Source organism: Notothenia rossii, assembly GCF_949606895.1.
Source record: "Notothenia rossii genome assembly, chromosome: 8".
NCBI classification, from domain to species: Eukaryota; Metazoa; Chordata; class Actinopteri; order Perciformes; family Nototheniidae; genus Notothenia; species Notothenia rossii.
In genome coordinates, this window is record NC_136906.1 from 42,918,483 (window position 1) to 42,940,132 (window position 21,650).

At 40.7% G+C, this 21,650-nt stretch overlaps 1 protein-coding gene across 3 annotated transcripts; it reads right to left on the reverse strand.

The window, feature by feature from the left end:
• Positions 1 to 1,229: 1,229 nt before the first annotated feature.
• On the reverse strand, positions 1,230 to 19,928 carry tcf23 (transcription factor 23). 3 transcript variants are annotated; one of them, XM_079646606.1, is made up of 4 exons: positions 19,426 to 19,928; positions 18,982 to 19,128; positions 2,945 to 3,109; positions 1,230 to 1,597 (listed from the first exon to the last, which is right to left on the reverse strand). In XM_079646606.1, exons 1-4 carry the CDS (start codon positions 19,570 to 19,572, stop codon positions 1,460 to 1,462), a joined length of 597 nt encoding a protein of 198 aa, XP_079502732.1. In that variant the 5' UTR covers positions 19,573 to 19,928; the 3' UTR covers positions 1,230 to 1,459. The 3 variants fall into 3 exon arrangements, with proteins under 3 accessions (XP_079502732.1, XP_079502731.1, XP_079502733.1); XM_079646605.1 differs by having other exon boundaries at positions 18,982 to 19,134; XM_079646607.1 differs by having other exon boundaries at positions 1,462 to 2,855; positions 18,982 to 19,134.
• Positions 19,929 to 21,650: the final 1,722 nt, after the last annotated feature.

The following is a 21,650-nucleotide window of genomic DNA, read 5'->3' on the forward strand; positions in this document are numbered from 1 at the left end:
ATAATGAGCATTATTGCTTAGATGAACAATATATTTAAGCAACTGTTCGGCAGAATTGGACCCTATTGGATTGGTTTTGGCATCCTTGGGGGGGTTTATAAATTGAGCATATGTTTTTCCAGCTGATTTTGTGCCTCAATGTTTTCTGTGTTTCTTTTGCATTCACTATACGATTTTATCAAGCTTTCACTGTCATTCTGTAAACTCTGCCTTAGTAGTCAGACCCAAGCATCTCCAAATGAGTCATCACTACACACAGGAAATCGGGGGGGGGGGGATTTACAGTGCTGGCCTTGAACATTGGGCTGTTGCGTATGGAGCGGAGCCCATCTTGTTCAAGGAGGAGAGAACTTCAGTTTGTCTGCTCCCATCTGATGCATACCTTTCCTATCCACCCTGCAGACATATCTGTGATTTATTGGTATAGATTTCAATGCCGATCACTCACGTCAGCAATTTGTACTCATGCTGGTAAAAATATGATACTTTGTAATTTCTCAGTTCAGATTGAGAAACTTCAAATACTTTGAAAAAGGAAGACAGTGGAAACCTTGCCTTGTTTTTTAATGCAAGTTGTTGTCCAGTGGAACCTAGCAAATATAAAGCTTTCTTTTCAACTATTTTAGTTACATTTATTAATGTGTGGTTTTGTGACTATTCATAGAGCAGAAGTAAGATATTTTAGCTCAATTTGGTAATTAGCTAAGTAAGTATATCACTTACTTATATTTGGTATATATCAGTCCACAAAGTTTGATCTACAACTGTTAACATGGGGTCTCTAGAAAAAATATCAAACACACACAAGCTGTTACTGACTCCGTTTACTCAAAGAAGAAGGTTAGACAGCAGCTGTGTTCCCACAACATCCTCCCACTGCACATCTGTGAGTCCATTACACACACACACACACACACACACACACACACACACACACACACACACACACACACACACACACACACACACACACACACACACACACACACACACACACACACACACACACACACACACACACACACACACACACACACACACACACACACACACAGGCTTTTGCAGATACAAACATAATAGTCACAGGAATAAAGAAAAATAAGCTGTTGCCAATTCTTGAATGAAATAATGAAATGAGAAAAGGTTTACACTTTTTCAACATACTTGGCTCAAAATGTGATTGTAACTGCATATTGTCCATCTCCATCCAACATATGTAAATCTTTGCCTTCCTTTTTACTTTTGATGGCTCAAAAGTTTAGATTTTTTTTTTCTGTAGTGTTCTTAAAGTTAAACTGCAGAGCCTACCTAAGCAACATAATTTACATTACAGTGAATGTAGAAGGGAGGAAGCTTCTTACTGACAGATAAAGACATACTTCAGATAGAAGCTTCTTATGCTCCCAATGGCAGCTGATTAACATTTGAGAAGGGGGAAAGTAATGACCCCTCTTAGCTATCACTCTTTGTTTACTTCTTGGCGGGGGGTTAGGGGGTGTGTTCCATCCTGTCCGGGAATAGGCGTCTGATTGACTGGGACTCCTGAAAGCAGCTCTGCCACGCTGCCACAATAGAGCAGGGAACGCATGGGCCACTTCTGAGGAGAGAAATAACATAATTTTGTTATCTCTTAATGCAAATAGAAATAGCACCATTATATTTGATAAACGCAAAAACAACCCATAGCAACATATATGCCACTTTTGTCCCAAGTTACATCTCTCGTGCTACACACAGGCTACCCAACCTTGAAAGAATACCTGCATCAATGTCTTCTTGGCGGTTGTTTTTATTACAGTTAGTATTCCCCTAAAGTCACAGGAAGCCCCAACCTACCTCAGAAGAGAAGGGGACCTCGGTCACAGCCCCAGTGAAGGCCCTGAGCCATTACAGTAGTCGACTGTTTTTTCCTATATTAAATAAAGAAATATATATATGTACTATATATATATATATATATATATAGATATATAGAAATGTTCAGGCGTATCCTAGACCTAGGGAGCATTAGGGTGATTTCTACAATCTTAGTCCTTGCAATGACTTAAATATTTAAAATGACAAGACAGCATAAATCCATTCACACACATATTCATGGCACAGGCTGCCATACAGTACAACTAAAACACTCACACATTCAGACACCAGTGGCCACGCCCCAGGGATACTCGACATGTTTAATGCAGGGCTTGGGGGTCAAACCTCCCGAGCCACAGCCGCCCCAGAAGTGGCAGAAGACTTCAGGCAGGGGCTTTAAATGCCTTGGTGCAGAGGACAGCAGATCAATGTCCCAGAACTTAGGACTGTCTACTTGGAGTGTTTCATTCTTGTCTTTACAAGGTCACAATAATCAAAAGGCAAAATAATCTTAACAAATTATAAGAGGTTTTATGTACTTAAAACTGGATAATACAAATCTGTCATCTTGGTAATATTAGAGTTTTCATGCACTTATAACCAAATCAAATAAGTTCATGATCTAAAGGTAATATGCTTTGAACTAGCCTGTTGTAATTAGCTGAGATCAACTACTTATCATTAATCATTGACTTTTTTCAGGTTATATAAGTGAATTTATACAGATACAACCACATTAAATAAGGGTTTCAACTAAAGGTTATATTAGTGGGATGTTTTATCCTCTTATGAGCTAGGACTTTCTAGTTCTCATTAGTCGTTTTATCTAGACTACTAAAATGTAATAACATAATCAAGTTATCTAACTTTTTTCAAAATCATAATAATAGGTAATATATGTTTCAGCCACCTGATATGAAGCACAGCTGTTGGTATAGGTACAGTTGCATCTTTATCCAATCTTTCTGTGCGATAGGGCTTGTCCCAATAACAGTGTCCTAAGTGGATAATCATGTATGTATCAGCAAGTCATATAATCTCCTCTCTGAGAGCAGCATTCAGTGTAATGCACTCAGCATGATTGCACCTTAACAGGATGCAGATTTCCCCCCGGCTGGGAGGGCAAGGTGTGCTCAGCTTGTGTCCGTCCCTGATCCAATGTCTCCGTCAGGAAAGCTATGTAGTTAGTAGCCAGAACCAAAATGTCCAGCTTGGACAGTTTGGTGTCAGGTGGGACTGAGGGCAGAGCCGCCTGTGGACAGAGGATCAAATCAGCTTACAACTGTCTATACACTCAACTGAATTCATTAGCCTTCAATTCCAAAGGATCCAGACCATACATGTTATAGCATTTTGTGTGAGTTTTAGAAATAGTGTGTGTGAAGAGTTGTTCCAGGAATTGTGTCTACACAATTTTGAAAAAACTGATCTTTACTCCTGAGCCACCAGCTCTTCTCCTCAGGAGGTTGAAAGTTCCTTCCAAGCAGTCCCATGATCAGTGATGGAAGAAGAATTGAGATCCTTTACTTGAACTGTAAATACTCTGTTGCGCTGAAAAGGTAACTTATGTGCAAGTAAGTAATACTCAGCTAAATGAAGTAAAAAAATAACCTGTAATTGAGGCCTCAATATATCTGAAATGACTTACTTAAATATTTGAAATAATTATAAATACTTCATTTCTCTCAATAGTCTATAATTGACTATCCTGTTCATGTATTGTATGTATTCATAAAAACACCATCATATTTTATAAGTTTTAATAAATCCTGATTTTACAAATGTCGTGAAGTTCAAAGTACAATATTTTGAATTAGTAAGGTAGAAGTTTATGCTGGCATGGAACAAATAATCAAGTAAATATTAGATTAGATTACACTATATTTTCATTGCAAAGATTACATGAAATGCATCCAACCAGTGCAAAGAGTAGAAAAGTGCATGAGGTTTCAATAAATTCACATTACAAACATTGTTGTTGTACATACATGTATGAATATTAATAAATATCTGTAGAATGCATATTTAGAGGCATAAAGAGAAGGTTTAGGTTAAAGTTAAATACAGTTGTAATGCATATTTAATACTTCTTTTATAAGAAAGACTAAATTCAGATATTGCAAATACTGTATGTGATAGGTCCCTGAGTGTGAGGTGCTGTGGGTTGGAGCCCAATGACATTCAAATGGGAGTGAGGAGGTGGGCTGGTACCAGAGGTTGCGTTAACCGAATATTTTCCGTCTATGACGGATTTTTTTAACAATGACGGAAAAATCTGAAAGCAATCCGCCATTTTGACAGATTAGAAAAAACTCGGAACAGCGCCAAAGTTTCCCCGCAGCGAGGCTCCGGTGTTATGCCGTGTTATGCATGCCCACCAAAAAAGAAATGATACCTTTCCAAACCTAACTTTGCCGTAAAAATCATTGAAATGTCTGTGAGTTTTGGCTTTACGCTGTGCGCGCTCCCGCGAGGTGCAGTGGGCATGCATAACACGGCGCTAACGTCCCGCCTACGCAGCAACGAGCTTTGCTGGCGTGGCTCGCTGAAAAAGTTGAGCAATGTTCAATTTTGAAGCCTCGGCAGAAGCGTCAGCCAATCGAATCATATGCCAGTACAAGCTCTAGCCAATCAAACTGCTGCTTGTGTGTCCGGGGTGGTAGATTCATGTGATTGGTTGTTGCTTGAGTTTCAGACACGCTCGCCGGCAAGCTTCAAAGCACGCCGCTGTGTAGACAGGCCATAACAGTTCGAGAGCGTGCGCCCCCCCCCCCCCCCACAAGGCTGGAGGTGTTGAAAGACCAGGAGAGATCATCAGAGATGTGGACGCTGAGGAAATTGAAAGTTGAGACACGTTAGGCGCGTTCACACCGGAGTACTTTTACCCGTACTTTTCCCGTTTAGTTCCGATAGTGCCTGGAATTTTGCATTCACACCAAAAAGAGTACTTAGTTCCGAGAACTTTTCCCCCATTTTTAGTGCCTGCTAGAGAGGTGGTACTATCCTGGGGGGAAAGAAGTACCAATTTAGATTGGCTGGGCGAATTGCAAACCACGCCCCGTAAAACTCGGAAAAGTTTTATGAAGCTGCCATTGTATTTGATGGCATTAGCATGATTAGCATTAGCATTAGCCCCGCGCACCAACGGAGAGAGAGAATAACTTATGGCAACACAAAAAAAAACATGGGAGCGGTGGAGTGATGAGGAGGTGTCGGCGTTCTGGTGATTTACTCTGAAGGCTTCAGTAGAAGCTGCTGGGAGTCCCAGCCAGTCCCCAACTCCGGGGACTTCTGGCCGGGAACTTCGGGTGGCAGTATACACCGTGAAGTGGTTTGCGGCCTGCCAGTAAACCCAAAGCAGAAGAAGAAGTGACGTCAGCGGCTTCATTTGCGTAATCTTCCCTCAGGGAACTTATTCCGGTGTGAAGGCGATATGTACTTAGTTCCATGGGGGTACTAAGTGCTGGGCACTAAGTACGGCTAAGTACTTGGTGTGAAAGCGTCTGTTCTACCTCAGATCCATTTATGTTCATAGGGATGAGTCTGCAGCTTTTGGTCTGGAGTTAACGTGACCCAGGACTTTCTCGAAGCCTTTGGCTTATGGGGCTGAATGCGTTCAGACACCATGCAGCAGATTTTTTGGGCACTGGCACAATAGTTGTCATCTTCAGGCATGTGGGGACAACAGCCTGGCCCAGAGAAAGGTTGAACATCTCAGTGAAGACCTCGGAGAGTTGAGAGGTGCCATCGGGGCCATTAGCCTTGCTTACAAGTAATTCAAGTTAGCACTGTTAGAAATTAAAATCAATGTTTTGATGGTATAATGTAGCTTAAACATACCGTCAATTTAAACGCTGTTTTATACTTAAAAAAAAACAGAAATTCTCGTGCACAACCAGTTAAGCTTTTATTCTGAAAATCCTTCATCTCCGGTTTGCATTTAGCATGTGGCTAATATACGATTTCATAAAGAGGTGAATTTAGTAGCGAAATGACATGGAGTGGTGCAAACCGAAACCTACTGATTTAACACTACAACTATAGATGTCGAGATACTACCATGCTGAATATTAAATGAAGGTAGAGTTTATTTGAATACATTATTGTTTACAGATGTGGGTAGCATGTGACAACATCCGGAACTCCACCGGAAACCAAAATGCTGTGAAGTATTTCCAGTATTTTTAAAGTATGAATTACAGCGTTTAGAATGTGTTAAATGAAAAGTGATGAAAGAGAATATGAGGAGAAGAGGCATGTCGGTAAGTCGGAATCCTCTGTATAACGCAATATCGGATAGGACTCAGAAGAACGAGGGGGGAGTCCCCTACGTCACTACAGCTCCCAGAGAGGAGGAGCGAACAGCCAGGAAGCGGGAAGTACGAAGACCTGTGTGTCTCTTCTTCACGGCTGCCATTGCAAGAGGGAGCTGCAGCTTTTCTCTCCTCACCTGAACAATATTCTGCTTGTAACACTACCGCGCCTTTTTTAAATTAAAGTATTCCATTTGAATCTTCTCAGAGACTCCATTTAGTCTCATTTTTAAAGCTTCTCTCCTGGACGCGAGAATAACCAACATAGTTAACAATTGGTATGACCCCGACCGTGATCTCGTTCCACCGGGAGAGCAGTTGCAGTTTTCAAAGGAGCTTGAACGATGCTGGCAGACATACACTCGGGCCCATACAGAAAGGTAAAGAAGTACCTGTTTATTCAAAATCTTCAATAGATTACATAGTGAACAATAGGAGTGTGTGTCTGTCTGGTAAGTTGGACTCCTGAGAAAGACTGCCTAAATCAAAGTTAAAACAAGCCTAAATTGATAAACATTGGTATTCTCGGTGGCGTTGCTTTGTCACAGGCAGGGTGAGTTCATTTTCTTTTTTCTTACATTTAACGCTGCATGCTATACGTTTGTCTGTTATTACATCAGCAGCAGTTGGGACTGCTTGAGGCAAAGACACAGCCACAGTTGGAAGCTGAGGTTATTGGAGTGAGTGTTTGTGTTAACAACAGTGTGAGGCTGTTTTAAAAAAGTACTTTTTCGAGGAAAAGGCCTGAGGAGTTTGAAGCTTTCAGTGGTTACTATTTTCTGTTTTCAACAAGACATTGCGTGTGGATTACGACGAGAAAAAGCGACATTTGTGCGTCAGATAGACGATATTCTTCTGATTGTGTTTGGATAGCGTCCCATTTTGTCCCATAATAGCGTGTTTAAACAGAAGAGATAACCATACTGGCTATTAAAGTCAAAAAATGTACGTACATGGGTTGAGGGCTATGACGTAAGGGTATGAGGCCCATTTATCATTGTAAACTAAATAGAAATGTTATTTTGAAACTACAGTGTTGTGTGTTGAATTTTCTAGACTAAAGATCAACCCACCATTATTTCAACTCCGCTGTGAGAGCCACGAGGTGTGTTTTGAAATCCCTTTGTTCTTCAGGTTAAAGGTTGGAAAATCAGTTGCCATCTTGTCTTGCACTCATGTTCACAATGAACCACACAGCAGTCGCCATTTCGTGAAATGCTAATTGAAAGTACTCAGTTAGTTTTATCAAAACCCAATCTGATTTTGGAATTTTGCTTGCTAGTGTGTATTGGCGTTTTTTAAAAAATATTTCTGTTTGCAAATGTGTTTTGGCGGTTATGTGCTGTGTTGTTTTACCATAGTGTAATTTTCTTTCCATTTTTAAGAAGGAAAATAAACTTTTTCTTGTTGAATTGAGGTCAGTTTTGCAACAGTTGTCCCTAGTGGATTGAACTGTAAATTACAACAGCGCACTCTGCTGGTAGTACATAATTATTACACAGATAGAGGAAACACCACTTAGGAAAAATTCAATAGCATTTTGAAGTTTAATTTTAAGTGTTATAAATAAACACATGCTTGATCGCCAAAATAGAAATGCAAGTGGTTTCTAATTATAAGATAAGAAACTTTAAATAATACTCTTTCAAATAAGACTATAGAATATTCAAAAAGCTAACACAAGTTATGATATTTACATAATTCCATACACTTCGGTATGTACTGTACACAGTAGATTTTCACCAGATTTCTAATTTTCAAAGTCAAAACTATACACTGTAAAAAAATATATTTTTAACATTTCATATTTTAAAATTTGCATAATTTTTATATTTTAATTTACTTTATTAATACTTTACAAAACACTTTTAAAACTTTTAAAAAAAGATCTATAACTTACAAAAATATTTTAAAAAATAATAAAAATAAACCTTGAGCAACTAAAAAAAAAAAAAAAACAGATTTAAAGTTAAGTTTGGATGACATAGGATATTATTTATCAGGAACGAAGGTGCTAGTCGGAGGATTAGTACTTCGATCTTTGATAACTTAATAACTTCATTCGAATAGGAAGAGAGCACGTCACTGAAAGAAACTAAGTTGAGACCAGACGCAGAGCCAGGCTCAACTGCAGATATCAAGGAAAGGGTACAAATCAGATCAGATGCTTTGACCTTTCCAAGCAAAGACAGAAGAGATGGAACCAAATAGAGAAACTGTTGGAACAGTGGCAAGCAAGAGGACTGATTCCAGCAGATGATCAACCTGGACCAACAAAAGCCCATAGAAGAACAGTACTCGACTATGAGCACGAAAAATACCTACAACAGCTAACCATGGAGGGAAGCTGAAGAAAGATTTATAAGAGTTACAAGTCTGATACTCCACCCGGAATATTCCAGCCTATTGGCAGACAGCATAAATGTGGTCCAAGTAGCAGACCTGGCAGTGAGGGAAGACATAGCAGAAAATCAAAGAGGCTCCAGTTATCCAAACTCCGAAGCTGTATCTAAGCTTGGCCGAAGTCCCTCCTCCCTCCCCGAATGTTGGTTTTATAAGAGAAGTCTTGCAGTTGAATGGAGTCTCCACGGACAAACATCTCAAAGAATTGGAGTATGAAGTAAGAATGCTAACCAGTAAATCAAAACACCTGATGAAAGAGAACATACGATTAGAAGAAATCACAGAAGAAAAACGACGACAAAGAGAAACACAAAAGACAGAAATGGTAGCATTACAACTGAGACTCTTGAAGATACAAATAGCTGAGAAAGATACCGAAGCTAATAAAAACAAGAAAGCGGCAAGGCAAATGGCAGCTACATCAAAGATGGCCAAAGAACCAGAGAAGGCAGGGCAGACACCTCAAACAGTTCAACCTCGAGTAGTGCCAGAGATTCAGATGCAGAACCAACAAAAAGGAGGAAGAGGTTTCCGGTTTGAGAGATGTTACCATTGCAGCCAAATGGGACATTGGTCCAGAGAGTGTCCGCAGAACAATGCACCAAACAACGGCCCTCCATGCATTTACCCCAGGGGAGGTTTCCATGATGACGACAGAAGCAGGGGGTCCCAGGGATGTCAAAGACGAACAGGTGTGCCAAACATGAACCAAATGCCACTGACTGCCTGGTAGCAACCAGAACAATGAGGAAGCTTAGAGGGCCAGACCGCCAGGTGATGCATCTTCAGCACAAGGGGTATTTTGAAATCCAGCTACATAGAGCCACATATGTTACCACAGGAGGGAGAGGTTGAATGTTATTTAAAAGATAGTGAGTAGAATATTGCATTTACACATAAAGCATCCACAGAGTAGTAGAAGATTAAGACATAGTAGAACATTTAGCAGACTATTTTTGTAATTATGAGAAGGAAAAGACATTACGAGTGATGTTGTTCCCGCACAGAGAAAAGTATTGTGTCCACACAGCTAGTGAGGTCAAGACGATGGGCTTCCACCCAAAATATGCAAGGGGCGGCGATACACCTGACGTGACGCTGTCCAGACCTGAAAACAGAAACTCGATTCTGCTGTGGTGAAGTCTGGCTACAAAGGGAGGTGTTCCAATAGGGTCGCTTGTCTCAAACCAGTGAAGAACAACAAGAACCCAGCAGAACTAGAGAGTGACTGTTAGCGGGAGAAGAGTAACGGAGCGACAGAAACTGGCCCAACATTTCCCAGCCAGTACATAGGTAGACCCTGTCAGAAGACCGGGGCTGTGTTTAAAGGGGAACTTCATTTATTGTTAGTAAAAGTGTAGTTTTTCATCAAACAATTATGTGATTTATGGAGTCAGATTACATATTTCTCATAAACACAATTTTATAATCGGTCTGAACCACTGTTTTAAGGCATGAGCCGCAGATTAAATAACATAACACTGATTGAGAGCTTGGAGGAAGAAGCTGTAGGGTTTTTACAACAGTTTCAAGAATCAGTTTTTATTTATTTATTCTTGAGTAACTGTACTGATTTATAATGAAGTGCGTAAGGCAATATCTCATTTTGAGTGAGGGGCACCAGCCCTTCATGCAGGTCACCCTCTGTGAGAATAGTTCATATTTTCCCTCCAGTTTGGAGAAATATTATTGTATCTTATGTTAGTTCAGCAGTGTCAACCATCCTCTGATCCTAGAATTATTGAGACGCATTAGTGAAACAAGGGGTATTGTTTTTCGCAGCAACGATGATGCATAATACCATGACAAAAGACATTATTGAAACAAGTAAACTATTTTGTGTGCTAATGGCAGATTTTTTTGTGAATATAGATGTTTACCATCAGAAAGCCATACATCATACGATATTTTTGTACGCCTTATGGGTACACGGAGAAGTTATATTTATTTAATGCAACGTTATGGGTTTTACATGTCCTGTTCATAATAGGGTAATCATTGCAATATTAATTGAGCATGTTAAGCTCAAAGGAGGGAGTGTCATGATTATACAGATATGTTGATTCGGTGACGTTGTATTTAATAAATAATAACATGTAGTTAACAATGGGTCCCATAACAACAAGAGGTATGCCGAAGCTTGGGCCTTCTCAAAGGAGGGAGTGGTCCAGTTTTAGATATTAGACGAATAGAAGTGGATGAATATGTCAGAACTCTGAGTAATATTATGCAAGTTTTGTCTACACAGGCTAGGAAAACTACAGAGATACCAGACGAGACAACCGAAAAGACTCTTGTTCGGCCAGGTGATTGGGTGAGGGTGAAAGTTCACAAAAGACATTGGGCTCATCCCCGGTGGACGGAAGTGTGAGAAGTTGTAACGAACTTCACACGCGCTCCGGTTTAAAGGTAAAGAAAAAGGAGCAAATTGACACCACCTCACACATTGTCACCCTTCACTGGCAACTTCCAGAACATTATTGGGAGTAAGGACTGATTTGGCAGAGCTGGAACAAAACAATAAATAGAAATAAGATAAAGATAGAAACAGCTCAAAAGACGAATTGTCTATAGATTTTTATAGATTGTACATTAATGTGAAAACCTTTTTTTTGTTTTACATCTGAAAAAGAGTCACATTTTTTGTATAAGTTATTTTAGTACTCATTATTTAAATTCTGTAACGGACACAACCAGGGATAAAATAGAGATGATGACAAGAACAAAGCCAAACCAATTGTGGGGTCCCCTAGGGATAAGAGGCAGAATAGTGCTCATTACACTTGGCACCTTGTTGGATGGATGGGGAGTACAATATCAAGTAAAACATGGAACCATTAGTTCACTCATAGGGAATGCCCACATCACTAACAAGACTCCAGCTGTGTTTCAGACTTTCACGTATCCCCAGAGCCAAAAGATCAGCTGAGCAACAAAAGGAGGAGTTAGAAATACTCGTTCCCAAAGGTGAGGCGGTTATAATCAAGATGATTCACCCCCCTTATATGCAGTTCTTGTATCAAATGATGAGATGGGTTTAAGTGATCGGGATATGTAAGTGATGGGGATTAACAGATTAGGGGAATCTCTAAATACACTGGATCCATGTTTTAGTCTGTACCAGAAACACCCCCTGTTAAGTTTATGAACAACCGACCGGTGACCTATCTGAGCACAATTATTGAAAATGATTACAGTAGAAACAGGCTACTAACCCACAAGTACAGCTTTGTACGTACAAACTCTATGAACAAGATTTCCCAGCAGATAGTGGCAACATTGCAGATATGTCCAGTCACAAAAGTTACTTATGTTCTAAATAACAGTGAGATTTAAAATGATGGAGAAAGTGTGGAGATGTTCTTTCGTAGTGTGTGAAATATGTGATGCTTGAAACATGTAGGTATTCCAATTGATAGGAGAAAATGGTTTCCTGAAAGAGTTATGTTGGGTAAATATGTAGCAATGGTTAAAGTAATTCTTGGAAGGAATTTGTGTAATATCATTAGTAGACATTAATTGTGTTGTTTAGATGGCATTTGACAACTAAGACAGATAGTATGATTAGAAAAAGACAGAGTGGAAAGGGTTGGATTTATTTAACCTCAGTGTGCTAGACTTTCTATAGGTAATGCGTCCCGAGACCTGGACTCCCCCTCTGCATCAGAAAATCTACGACCGACCCTCCAAGCAGACAAAAGACCTAACCCAACAGGAGACTCCTCCTTCTCCATCGAACAGACAGAGAACCAGAGCTGCAACAACGACAACAAGCTCCACCTGTGGCATCCAGAACCAAACAGCTTGCTGACATACACAGAGATACTCTCATCAGTCCCTCAGACAGGACATGAAGTTCCAAGCTGAGCCACGAGATTTGGCACAAGAGCAGAGTGTGGGACATGAGAGCAGAATCCGCCCTCCATAAAAACAGCGAAGAGACTGTAAAGGAGGAGATGAAATGCAAAGCAGTACAAGAACAGTGGCATGATGTGGGCTGCAGATATGACTGGGCCAAAGGCTGCCAAAAGAGTTACAGCGGATGGATTCAAGAGCTGATGGTCTGAAGAGAAGACAGAATCAGAGGAGTTGGCATGGTCGATTGGAAGTGAGGAGGCCAGGGTCACGGCTTGAGACAACCAGGGGAGGAGAAAAGGAAAACGGGAATGAGTGAATTTGCACATAAACACACTTATTCACAAACGCACATTTAAAGAACTTGAATTAACTTCATAAATATGTAAAGACAGAAAGATTTATTAACCATGAATTAATCAATTGGTAAATTAAAATAGCAGTAAAGAGGAAACTATTAAAGTAAAATGAGAAAATCATCCTAAAACACACTGAGGGATAAAGGGGGAGACATGACAGAGTAGAACCATATTCTTCAACCTTTTCATCATGTTAACAAATCATTCTTTAAGAGATTTTTATTCACGTGTGAATAAAGTAGTGATCTCATTTGCTACAATATTGATCCCCATTAAAAGGATAGTTTTAGGAACCACTCTTTAAGACAAATCTTTATTTGTATGAAAATTTTTAAAGGTAGAGCTTGTACCAAGCCAAAGATAGTATTCCAATCTAGAGTATTGATTTCTCCATTGTAGCATGGTTATTACCTCAGGAGGGAAGATTAAGGTGGAAATAACATTTGTTTTTCGTCCAAGATGTAGAGTTTTAAAAAGACACTGGACAAAGAGAGATTGCACATTTTAATAAAAAAAAACTAATATAATTGGGAGTAATACATGCGGGGCCTTGGATCACTCATTGTGATGGTGCATATTTTACAACAAATATCGTTCAGGGAGAAGGGGTCGCTCGACCCACCCTGCAGATGTTTTAAATCTTACTTGCAGCTTCAGAGGGAGCGCACGGCACCAGAGTATGAGTTTTAAAAGACAAGCACCACCAGCTCCTAATGGTCATCCATTCACCAGATGACCTGACATTTAGAGATGTTATTTAAAGGAGAAACATACCTGCCATAAGTGAAAATTCCTTAATTAAACTACAAACCATTAATGAAATGACTTCCGTTTTTAAAGTCCTTGTTAAAGGAGGAAGTAATTATCACATGCTCGGGCACCCAAGGTTCCACACACTGTTAAAGGGGTTAGCATAGTTATTTAAGTAGACCATAATTGAAAATAAATTGGTATAATGAGTTATTGATATTCCACCGGTTCTCACACCATTTCAGGGACTTTATCACTGCATTAGAACAGACCACCCAAAGTTACTGAGTAGGAACTTTTAAGTGATGAAATTCTACAACTGTTGTAACTGACCAAAATCTTCTCCCAGAAATGACTGTCTAGAATGCCGTACCCCAGAGTAGAACGTACCGATTGAACACGACGGCCCCTTCTAGAGAACATATTACTTTCATACCTTAAATGGTATGAAAGGAGGGAGGGTAAATTTCTCATGAGGAGACAGTTACAAATGCTAGCAGAACAAGACGACCAACCCCCGTATACAGATGTTGATGACAATGATGAGTTAGTTTAAATGATATGGATGTTCGGAGATGAGATTGATCAATGAATGTCCAGCCGATGTGATTCTTTAAATCAGGTGTCTCAGACTCCAGGCCCGCGGGCCAGATGTGGCCCGCGAGACAGTTTCTCATGGCCCCTTTGTTGATATCATGTAATAGTGTTAATCTGGCCCGCGCATTTACGTTTGCGCTTTATATTTCAATTTTATTTTTCCCGCTGCTGCTGATGCTGCTGGCAGGGAACTGCTGCGCGGAGTTCCCTCGCCCCTCCCCACTCCGAGGGAACTCCTTCACACGTCAATCAAATGCGCGCAGCGGAATCAATCCAGACGTGATCCAAAAGTGACACAGAGCGGAAGCAAAATATATCGCCATGTCTTCATCAAAACTTTCAGGGAAAAGAAAAATCGATGATGACCACAGAACATTTCAGGAGAAGTGGGAGACTGAATATTTTTTTGTTGAGTACAGGGGAAACGCAACGTGCCTTATATGCACAGAGAAAATCGCTGTATACAAGGAGTATAACGTCAAACGTCACTACTCAACTAAACATGCAGAGTATGCAAAATACCTGGGAGATGAGAGAGAGAAAAAAGTCACAGAGCTAAAAAAAATTCTATGGAAGCAACAAAATCTCTTCAAGAAAGGAAGCAATGAGGCTGATTTAGCAGTCGAAGCTAGCTATGTGGTGAGTGAGATGATTGCTAGAGCGGGAAAGCCGTTTACGGAAGGCGAGTTTGTAAAAAAATGTATGTTGCAGGCTGCAAGTATAGTCTGTCCGGAAAAGAAGAGTCAGTTCAACAACATCAGCCTGTCACAGAGTCCTGCATCGGGTCGGGTATCCGCGGGTACCCGACGGGTGACCCGCAAAAAAGGTGATTTGCGGGTGGTATTTTTTCAAACGCTTTTTTCCGGGTTCGGTTCTGGGTAAAACAAAGATGATGCGGGTCGGGTTGCGGGTGTTGCATAATAAATATATTTAAATAATAATAATTTAGTTTAATGTTTAAATCCTCAGACCTCTCCCCCGCGGGACCGAGCATATTCATAACCTCTGCAGCGCATCTATCTGCTGCTGAGCGCGCCACATTCTGAATGGCTGAGGTGAAGCTCTCTGAGAATACAGCATTTTCAATAACTCTTCCTCAAGAGCGAAATCGAACGTCTGGGAGGCTTTTGGTGTCATCCTAGATGCAGAAAATAACCAACATCCCAGGCTTTTTGAGCCAAATATGCAACTGCGTGTCTTAATAATTGCACGTTTTCACTGCTTATAAATATGCGGGTTCGGGTCGGGTTGCGGGTCTTGTGCCGGCGGGTCGGGTCGGGTTGCGGAACTATTGGCAATATGTGCGGGTGGCGGGGCGGGTTCGGTATTGCACGTCGCGGGTGCGGGGCGGGAGCGGGTCTTGAAAATCAGACCCGTGCAGGACTCTGGCCTGTCAGCTAACACAGTGGCAGAGCGCATTTCTGACTTATCAAGTGACATATATGAACAGCTGTGCGACAAAGCCAAACTTTTCCGTGAATACTCTGTGGCTCTTGATGAGAGCACAGACATCACTGACACCGCTCAGCTCGCAATGTATGTCTGTGGTGTTGATGACAATTTTGAAGTGACAGAGGAGTTGCTTACAGTGAAACCAATGCATGGCCAAACCACCGCTCAGGAGATATTTCAGCAACTGTGTGATGCCATTGCGGATATCGGTCTGCCATGGAAGAGGTTTGTTGGAATTACGACGGACGGAACGCCATCAATGACAGGGAGAAAAAACGGGCTGGTGGCACTTGTTCAAAGAAAACTGGAGGAGGAGGGTGTGGAGGAGGCTATTGCTCTGCACTGCATTATCCATCAGCAGGCCCTTTGCAGCAAATGCTTGAAGTTTGACAATGTGATGTCTGTCGTTGTGAAATGCATCAACCATATCAGATCCAGGGGCTTAAAGCACCGCCAGTTCCGTGCTTTTTTTTAGGAAATTGAGTCAGAATATGAGGATGTGCTCTACTTCAAAGAGATACGTTGGCTCAGCAGGGGAAACGTCATTGAAGAGGTTTTTTGAGTTGAGAACAGAACTGAAAGTATTCATGCTGGAGAAGGGTGGGATGGCTGTTCCCGAGCTGAGTGATCCCAAATGGCTCATGGACTTAGCTTTTCTTGTTGACATCACGCAGGAGCTGAATGCTCTGAATAAGAAGTTGCAGGGCCAGGGCCAGCTTGTTAGTGCAGCATATGACAATGTCAGAGCATTCTCTACAAAACTGATGTTATGGAAAGCCCAGCTCCCTCAGAAAAACCTCTGCCATTTCCCAGCATGCAAGGCTCTCATGGACAGGGGCACAGCATTCAGTGGTGAGAAGTATATTGATGCCATTGTGAAGCTACAGGAGGAATTCGATCAGCGGTTTGCAGACTTCAAGACACACAGAGCCACTTTCCAAATGTTTGCAGACCCCTTCTCCTTTGATGTGGAAAATGCCCCTGGTGTGCTTCAAATGGAGCTCATCGACCTGCAGTGCAATTCTGAGCTCAAAGCCAAGTTCAGGGAAGTGAATGGGAAAGCAGACAAGCTTGGACAGTTCATGAGAGAATTGCCCCCCTCCTTCCCTGAGATTTCCAGGATGTTCAAGCGGACCATGTGCCTTTTTGGGAGCACATATATGTGTGAACAGCTCTTCTCCACCATGAACTTCAATAAGTCAAAGTACAGGTCCAGACTTACTGATACACATCTTCAAGACATACTGAGGGTTTCAACTGCTTCCTCCCTCAAACCAAATGTGGCTCAGCTGTGTGAGAGGAAGCGCTGCCAGGTCTCTACCAGCAAGGAGTAGGTAAGAAAGAGCAACTGTACATAGCTATGTTGTGAAGAACAGTTCATGTTAAGAAGATGTTGAATAACTGTTAATGTTGTATTTTTTAATAAATGTTTTGCGGAATATTTGAAGCGGCCCAGACTTGCCCAGACTCTACGTCCAGCGGCCCCCAGGTAAATTGAGTCCGAGACCCCTGCTTTAAATGATGAAATCATGTGAAGAAGTGAGCAAAATAAAATGCTAAAATGGAGTGAATCCATTTAAATTTACTTTACACTATTCCAAGATAGTTGATTTTTATTTTTCAATTTACTTTGCAAATCCAAGATATTTTATTTTATTCTTTATCACTTTATACTATTCTAATATGGTAGATCTCATGTTTTATAAATCATTGCTATTCTAAAATGGTTTGTTTCTTTTCACTTTGTAAAAAACAAGTGCCTTAACACTGAGCGTGGTATGGGAACGGTTTCTGTGAAAGGAGGGAGGAAGAAATGTTCTAATACCAAGCCATTGCTGCAATATTTGAAGAATGATATTGAATATAAACAATAGAAGTTATGCACAAGGGAAAACTTTTATGTTTGAGCGCAGTCAAAGTATTTTTTGTATTTCTGTAAAGTTAAGGCTATTGAACCATTCCATTTTGATTGTATGTTTGTAACATGAGTTAAGCTATGCAAAGTTCAGATGAAGAACTCATTGATTTCAGTATTAGATACACACCTTTTAGGTGTGTAAGGAGGGACTGTTAGAAATTAAAATCAATGTTTTGATGGTATAATGTAGCTTAAACATACCGTCAGTTTAAACGCTGTTTTATACTGAAAAAAACAGAAATTCTCGTGCACAACCAGTTAAGCTTTTACTCTGAAAATCCTTCATCTCCGGTTAGCATTTAGCATGTGGCTAATATACGATTTCCTAAAGAGGTGAATTTAGTAGTGAAATGACATGGAGTGGTGCAAACCAAAACCTACTGATTCAACACTACAACTATAGATGTCGAGATACTACCATGCTGAATCTTAAATGAAGGTAGAGTTTATTTGAATACATTATTGTTTACAGACGTGGGTAGCATGTGACAACATCCGGAACTCCACCGGAAACCAAAATGCCGTGAAGTATTTCCAGTATTTTTAAAGTATGAATTACAGCGTTTAGAATGTGTTAAATGAAAAGTGATGAAAGAGAATATGAGGAGAAGAGGCATGTGGAAGTAAGCAATGAATGTAAAATGTCGGAATCCTCCGTATAACGCAATATCGGATCGGACTCAGAAGAACGAGGGGGGAGTCCCCTACGTCACTACAGCTCCCAGAGAGGAGGAGCGAACAGCCAGGAAGCCGGAAGTACGAAGACTTGTGTGTCTCTTCTTCACGGCCGCCATTGCGAGAGGGAGCTGCAGCTTTTCTCTCCTCACCTGAACAATATTCTGCTTGTAACACTACCGCGCCTTTTTTAAATTAAAGTATTCCATTTGAATCTTTTCAGAGACTCCATTTAGTCTCATTTTCAAAGCTTCTCTCCTGGAGGCGAGAATAACGAACATAGTTAACAGCACCTAAGTACAATACTAAAGTATATGAATTTGTTACATTCGACCCTTGCCCATGATCACACGTCCCTCTTCAACACAATGAGAGCTGGATGTCTGGACATATCTGCAAAAGATTGCCAGTAAATATAGTGAACATGTTTTTACATATTTCTTTACTGGAGTTACTTTATTTACATTATCTGCACTTTCTAATATTAAACTATAGCTGCTTTTAATCATATCCCCAAATCAGTCCACCTCATAAGGAGGTTCTGTGGAGTCTTGGTTTATGCTAATTCAAATTAAAAAATGAAAGATAGTTTATGTATTTTTGTAATGCTACCTGTTGTTAAGGTATGTTGTTCAAATGAGTGTTTCTGTAGGAAACACTCCACAGCCCCTCATTGTTCAGATTTAATTCATAAATGTGAATTCAACACCATCATGGAAGCAGGTTATGAAACACAAATGGGCAGGGATTACCGAATAAGGAATGAGAATATTGGGAAGGGACTGATGTATGTCCAGTGTACCTGAAGGCTGTGGAAGGCCTGTCGTAGGTTCCGAACACGGCTCCTCTCTCGCGCTGCATTTTCTGGAGAGTGCTGACCCCTCATTGTCCCGGACCGAACTGCAGACTCGCCACAAGAACCAGAGTTTAACCTGGACCCAAACACAGACTGCGCCTGCAGCACAGTGTGGAACAATCAAATCAAACCTAGTAATAGAGAACATTTATTAAATGAACTGTTAATTTAGCAACATCCTTTTGCTTACTTTCAATTAAGTATATTAGTAAAATATATCATTTGTTCATTCTAAAATACATTTTTCTACAAGAGCATTAGTTAGTTTCATCCTTTTTGCTTTCATTATTACTTTTATGTCTTGGTAATTATGGTAGTAATAATTCAGAAGGTTGTGCAATATCCCGCTGGTGTCTGTAACCAGGGACCTTTTGAAGGTTTCAGACTCACCCACTTCCTGCGTGTGTTCTGCCTGTGTGGGGATGCTGGGCTGCCCCCCCTCCCAGGCTGCTGCCTCCAGGGCTGAGCGGCGGAGTTGGACACAAGCTGATGGTTTGCTGAAACCGACATAAGACTTTCCAGAGGATTCCCCGCCATCAGTGCTGAAGCAGACTCTCCTCAAGTTTTTTTTCACTTTCTTCAGTCTATTTGAATTGGCAGGATGAAAGCTTGCTCTCCCTTGTTGAAGATGTTTGTATCATCCACCAACTGCTCTGGTAAATCCTCTAAAAAACAAATAGTCTGAGGTCTTCTTTACATCCAGGACATTTTAAAAGTCTGTGCACATGTTTCTATTTCTACTGAGGACCATTATGTTCAAGCATCTGTCGACTTCAAAAGGCCTCTGTGGGTAGCGGTTCCACCCAGACCACTAAAAACCCAACAAAGTGTGTCTGCCTCTCTGTGCATCACTATTCGTTCAGAGGATTCCTCCCAGCCTGCCTCTCTCTCTCCGCTGGTTTCCTTATCGGGTGAGGTAATGTGGGGAACTTCATGCTGCCCTTATCTCAGCCGCCCGGTCATCTTGATCCTCCCCTGGCTGTTTGGCTGCCAAGAAGAGCAGGCAGTCAAGCCGGTGGGGGAGAGCAGCTCTGGGAGGGTGTCCTGCGCCAGGGCACCAAGGGGCTTGGGAAACTCTCGCTTTGCTTACAACTGGACAGAGTGGAAGCTCAGGGCAGTGCGACATTCAACATTACCAAACAGAGGCAGAAGAGCATTTTGGTTTGTAGAAGACCACCTCATCATGATAAGATGACAATCACTTGCAGAGCTGCAGGTTTGATTGACATGAACTCGGCATCATTGAATAGAACTAGCATGATAATTTTACAGGTGGAATGATCTTAAATCAACATTTTCACAGTAATATCTTATTTATGTTTGCTTTTATATCATAATTGTAGTGTACAAAAATCAAGTAAGTATACAAAATAGATAATACTGTTAGTGTCATCATCTGACACTGTATAGAAATGTAAACTCTGCTTGACAATTGGTATTTATCAGACAAAGATACACTAAAATGAAAACTGTCTTCACCATGCTGATGGGTGGTCCATTACACCAGAGAGGATCTAAGATTAGAAACCCTCAGCAGAAAATGACTCATGTTACACAAAACATCTGCATTTCACACCATGAAATGTTATTTTTTATCTGAGTCAACAAAGAATCTTACTGATAAAGTGTACCAAGTTATCTTTAAAGCACCACAAAGGATTTGCCCTCTCCTGTAGTGTGTTCTATAGGTTTCTGTGCATGTAAAAGTCAGCAAAGGCTAAAATCCCAAAGTTCCCTCCAGAGGGGGTTTCTCTCCCACACACTGCTCCTCCCTGCATGAAAAGCCTCAAATTCTACTCATTTGTTTTCTTTCTTAAAGTGGTGACATCAATATGTAACACTTGTGTTTCTACTGGCTAGCTCTAGATGCTGTTTTCTGCAAACTGAAATTTGTTGACCTTTATATGGACAACTGAAAAGAAGAAAATAAGTGGCTTCCTGAACCAAGCAAGGATCAGTCAGTTATTGACAATAGTTACCGATGAAAGATGGGGTGTTTCCAACTCTGTTGGGCCAATCTGGTGATACAGGGTCACAACCTTTGGAAATAACTGTAGCTACTACTGGGGCTTTAAATGTGGAGATGCTGGAAGTCGAGTTGCAAACAAAGTGCAAGCCTCTGCTAAGTTGCTAGTTAACAATTTAGCTAATAGGATGTATGCCCACCTACAATTGGGTCAAAATATGGATGTATTTTTTGGTTCACAACAAACTGAAATGTCTTCAAGTGTTGAAAGGTTTCTATGTCACAAGCTGTAATACTACAGCCGCTAACAACTTTATTTGAATTTGATCATAGACAGAACATTGTGTCTTAATCTTAGATACAAGTCATACTGACCATCTTGGAACGGTAGCAAACATTGCAATTCATTGTAGACTGGAAAGGGTAAAGATTCGATCAGCATTTCATTGTCAAATATAATTTTATTTCAGAAGATTCCAAAATATGTCATTTACAAGGCATTTCCACACATATATTGAGCATGCCAATGTTAACATCTTAAATTCTCAAAAACTTAGCAACTTTCACCACTTAAGTACACTATCTTCATACAGCACATGTCACTTCTTCAAGGTCAACATGATAATGTACATTTTCTCAGAACTATAAC

Coding starts and splice junctions, on each gene's coding strand:
- tcf23 (XM_079646605.1), bottom strand. CDS start 19,572: ATGGCGGGGAATCCTCTGGAAAGTCTTATGTCGGTTTCAGCAAACCAT. Junction 19,135..19,425: donor AGAACACACGCAGGAAGTGG/GTGAGTCTGAAA, acceptor ACTGTGCTGCAG/GCGCAGTCTGTGTTTGGGTC. Junction 3,110..18,981: donor AGGCCTTCCACAGCCTTCAG/GTACACTGGACA, acceptor CTCTGTCCACAG/GCGGCTCTGCCCTCAGTCCC.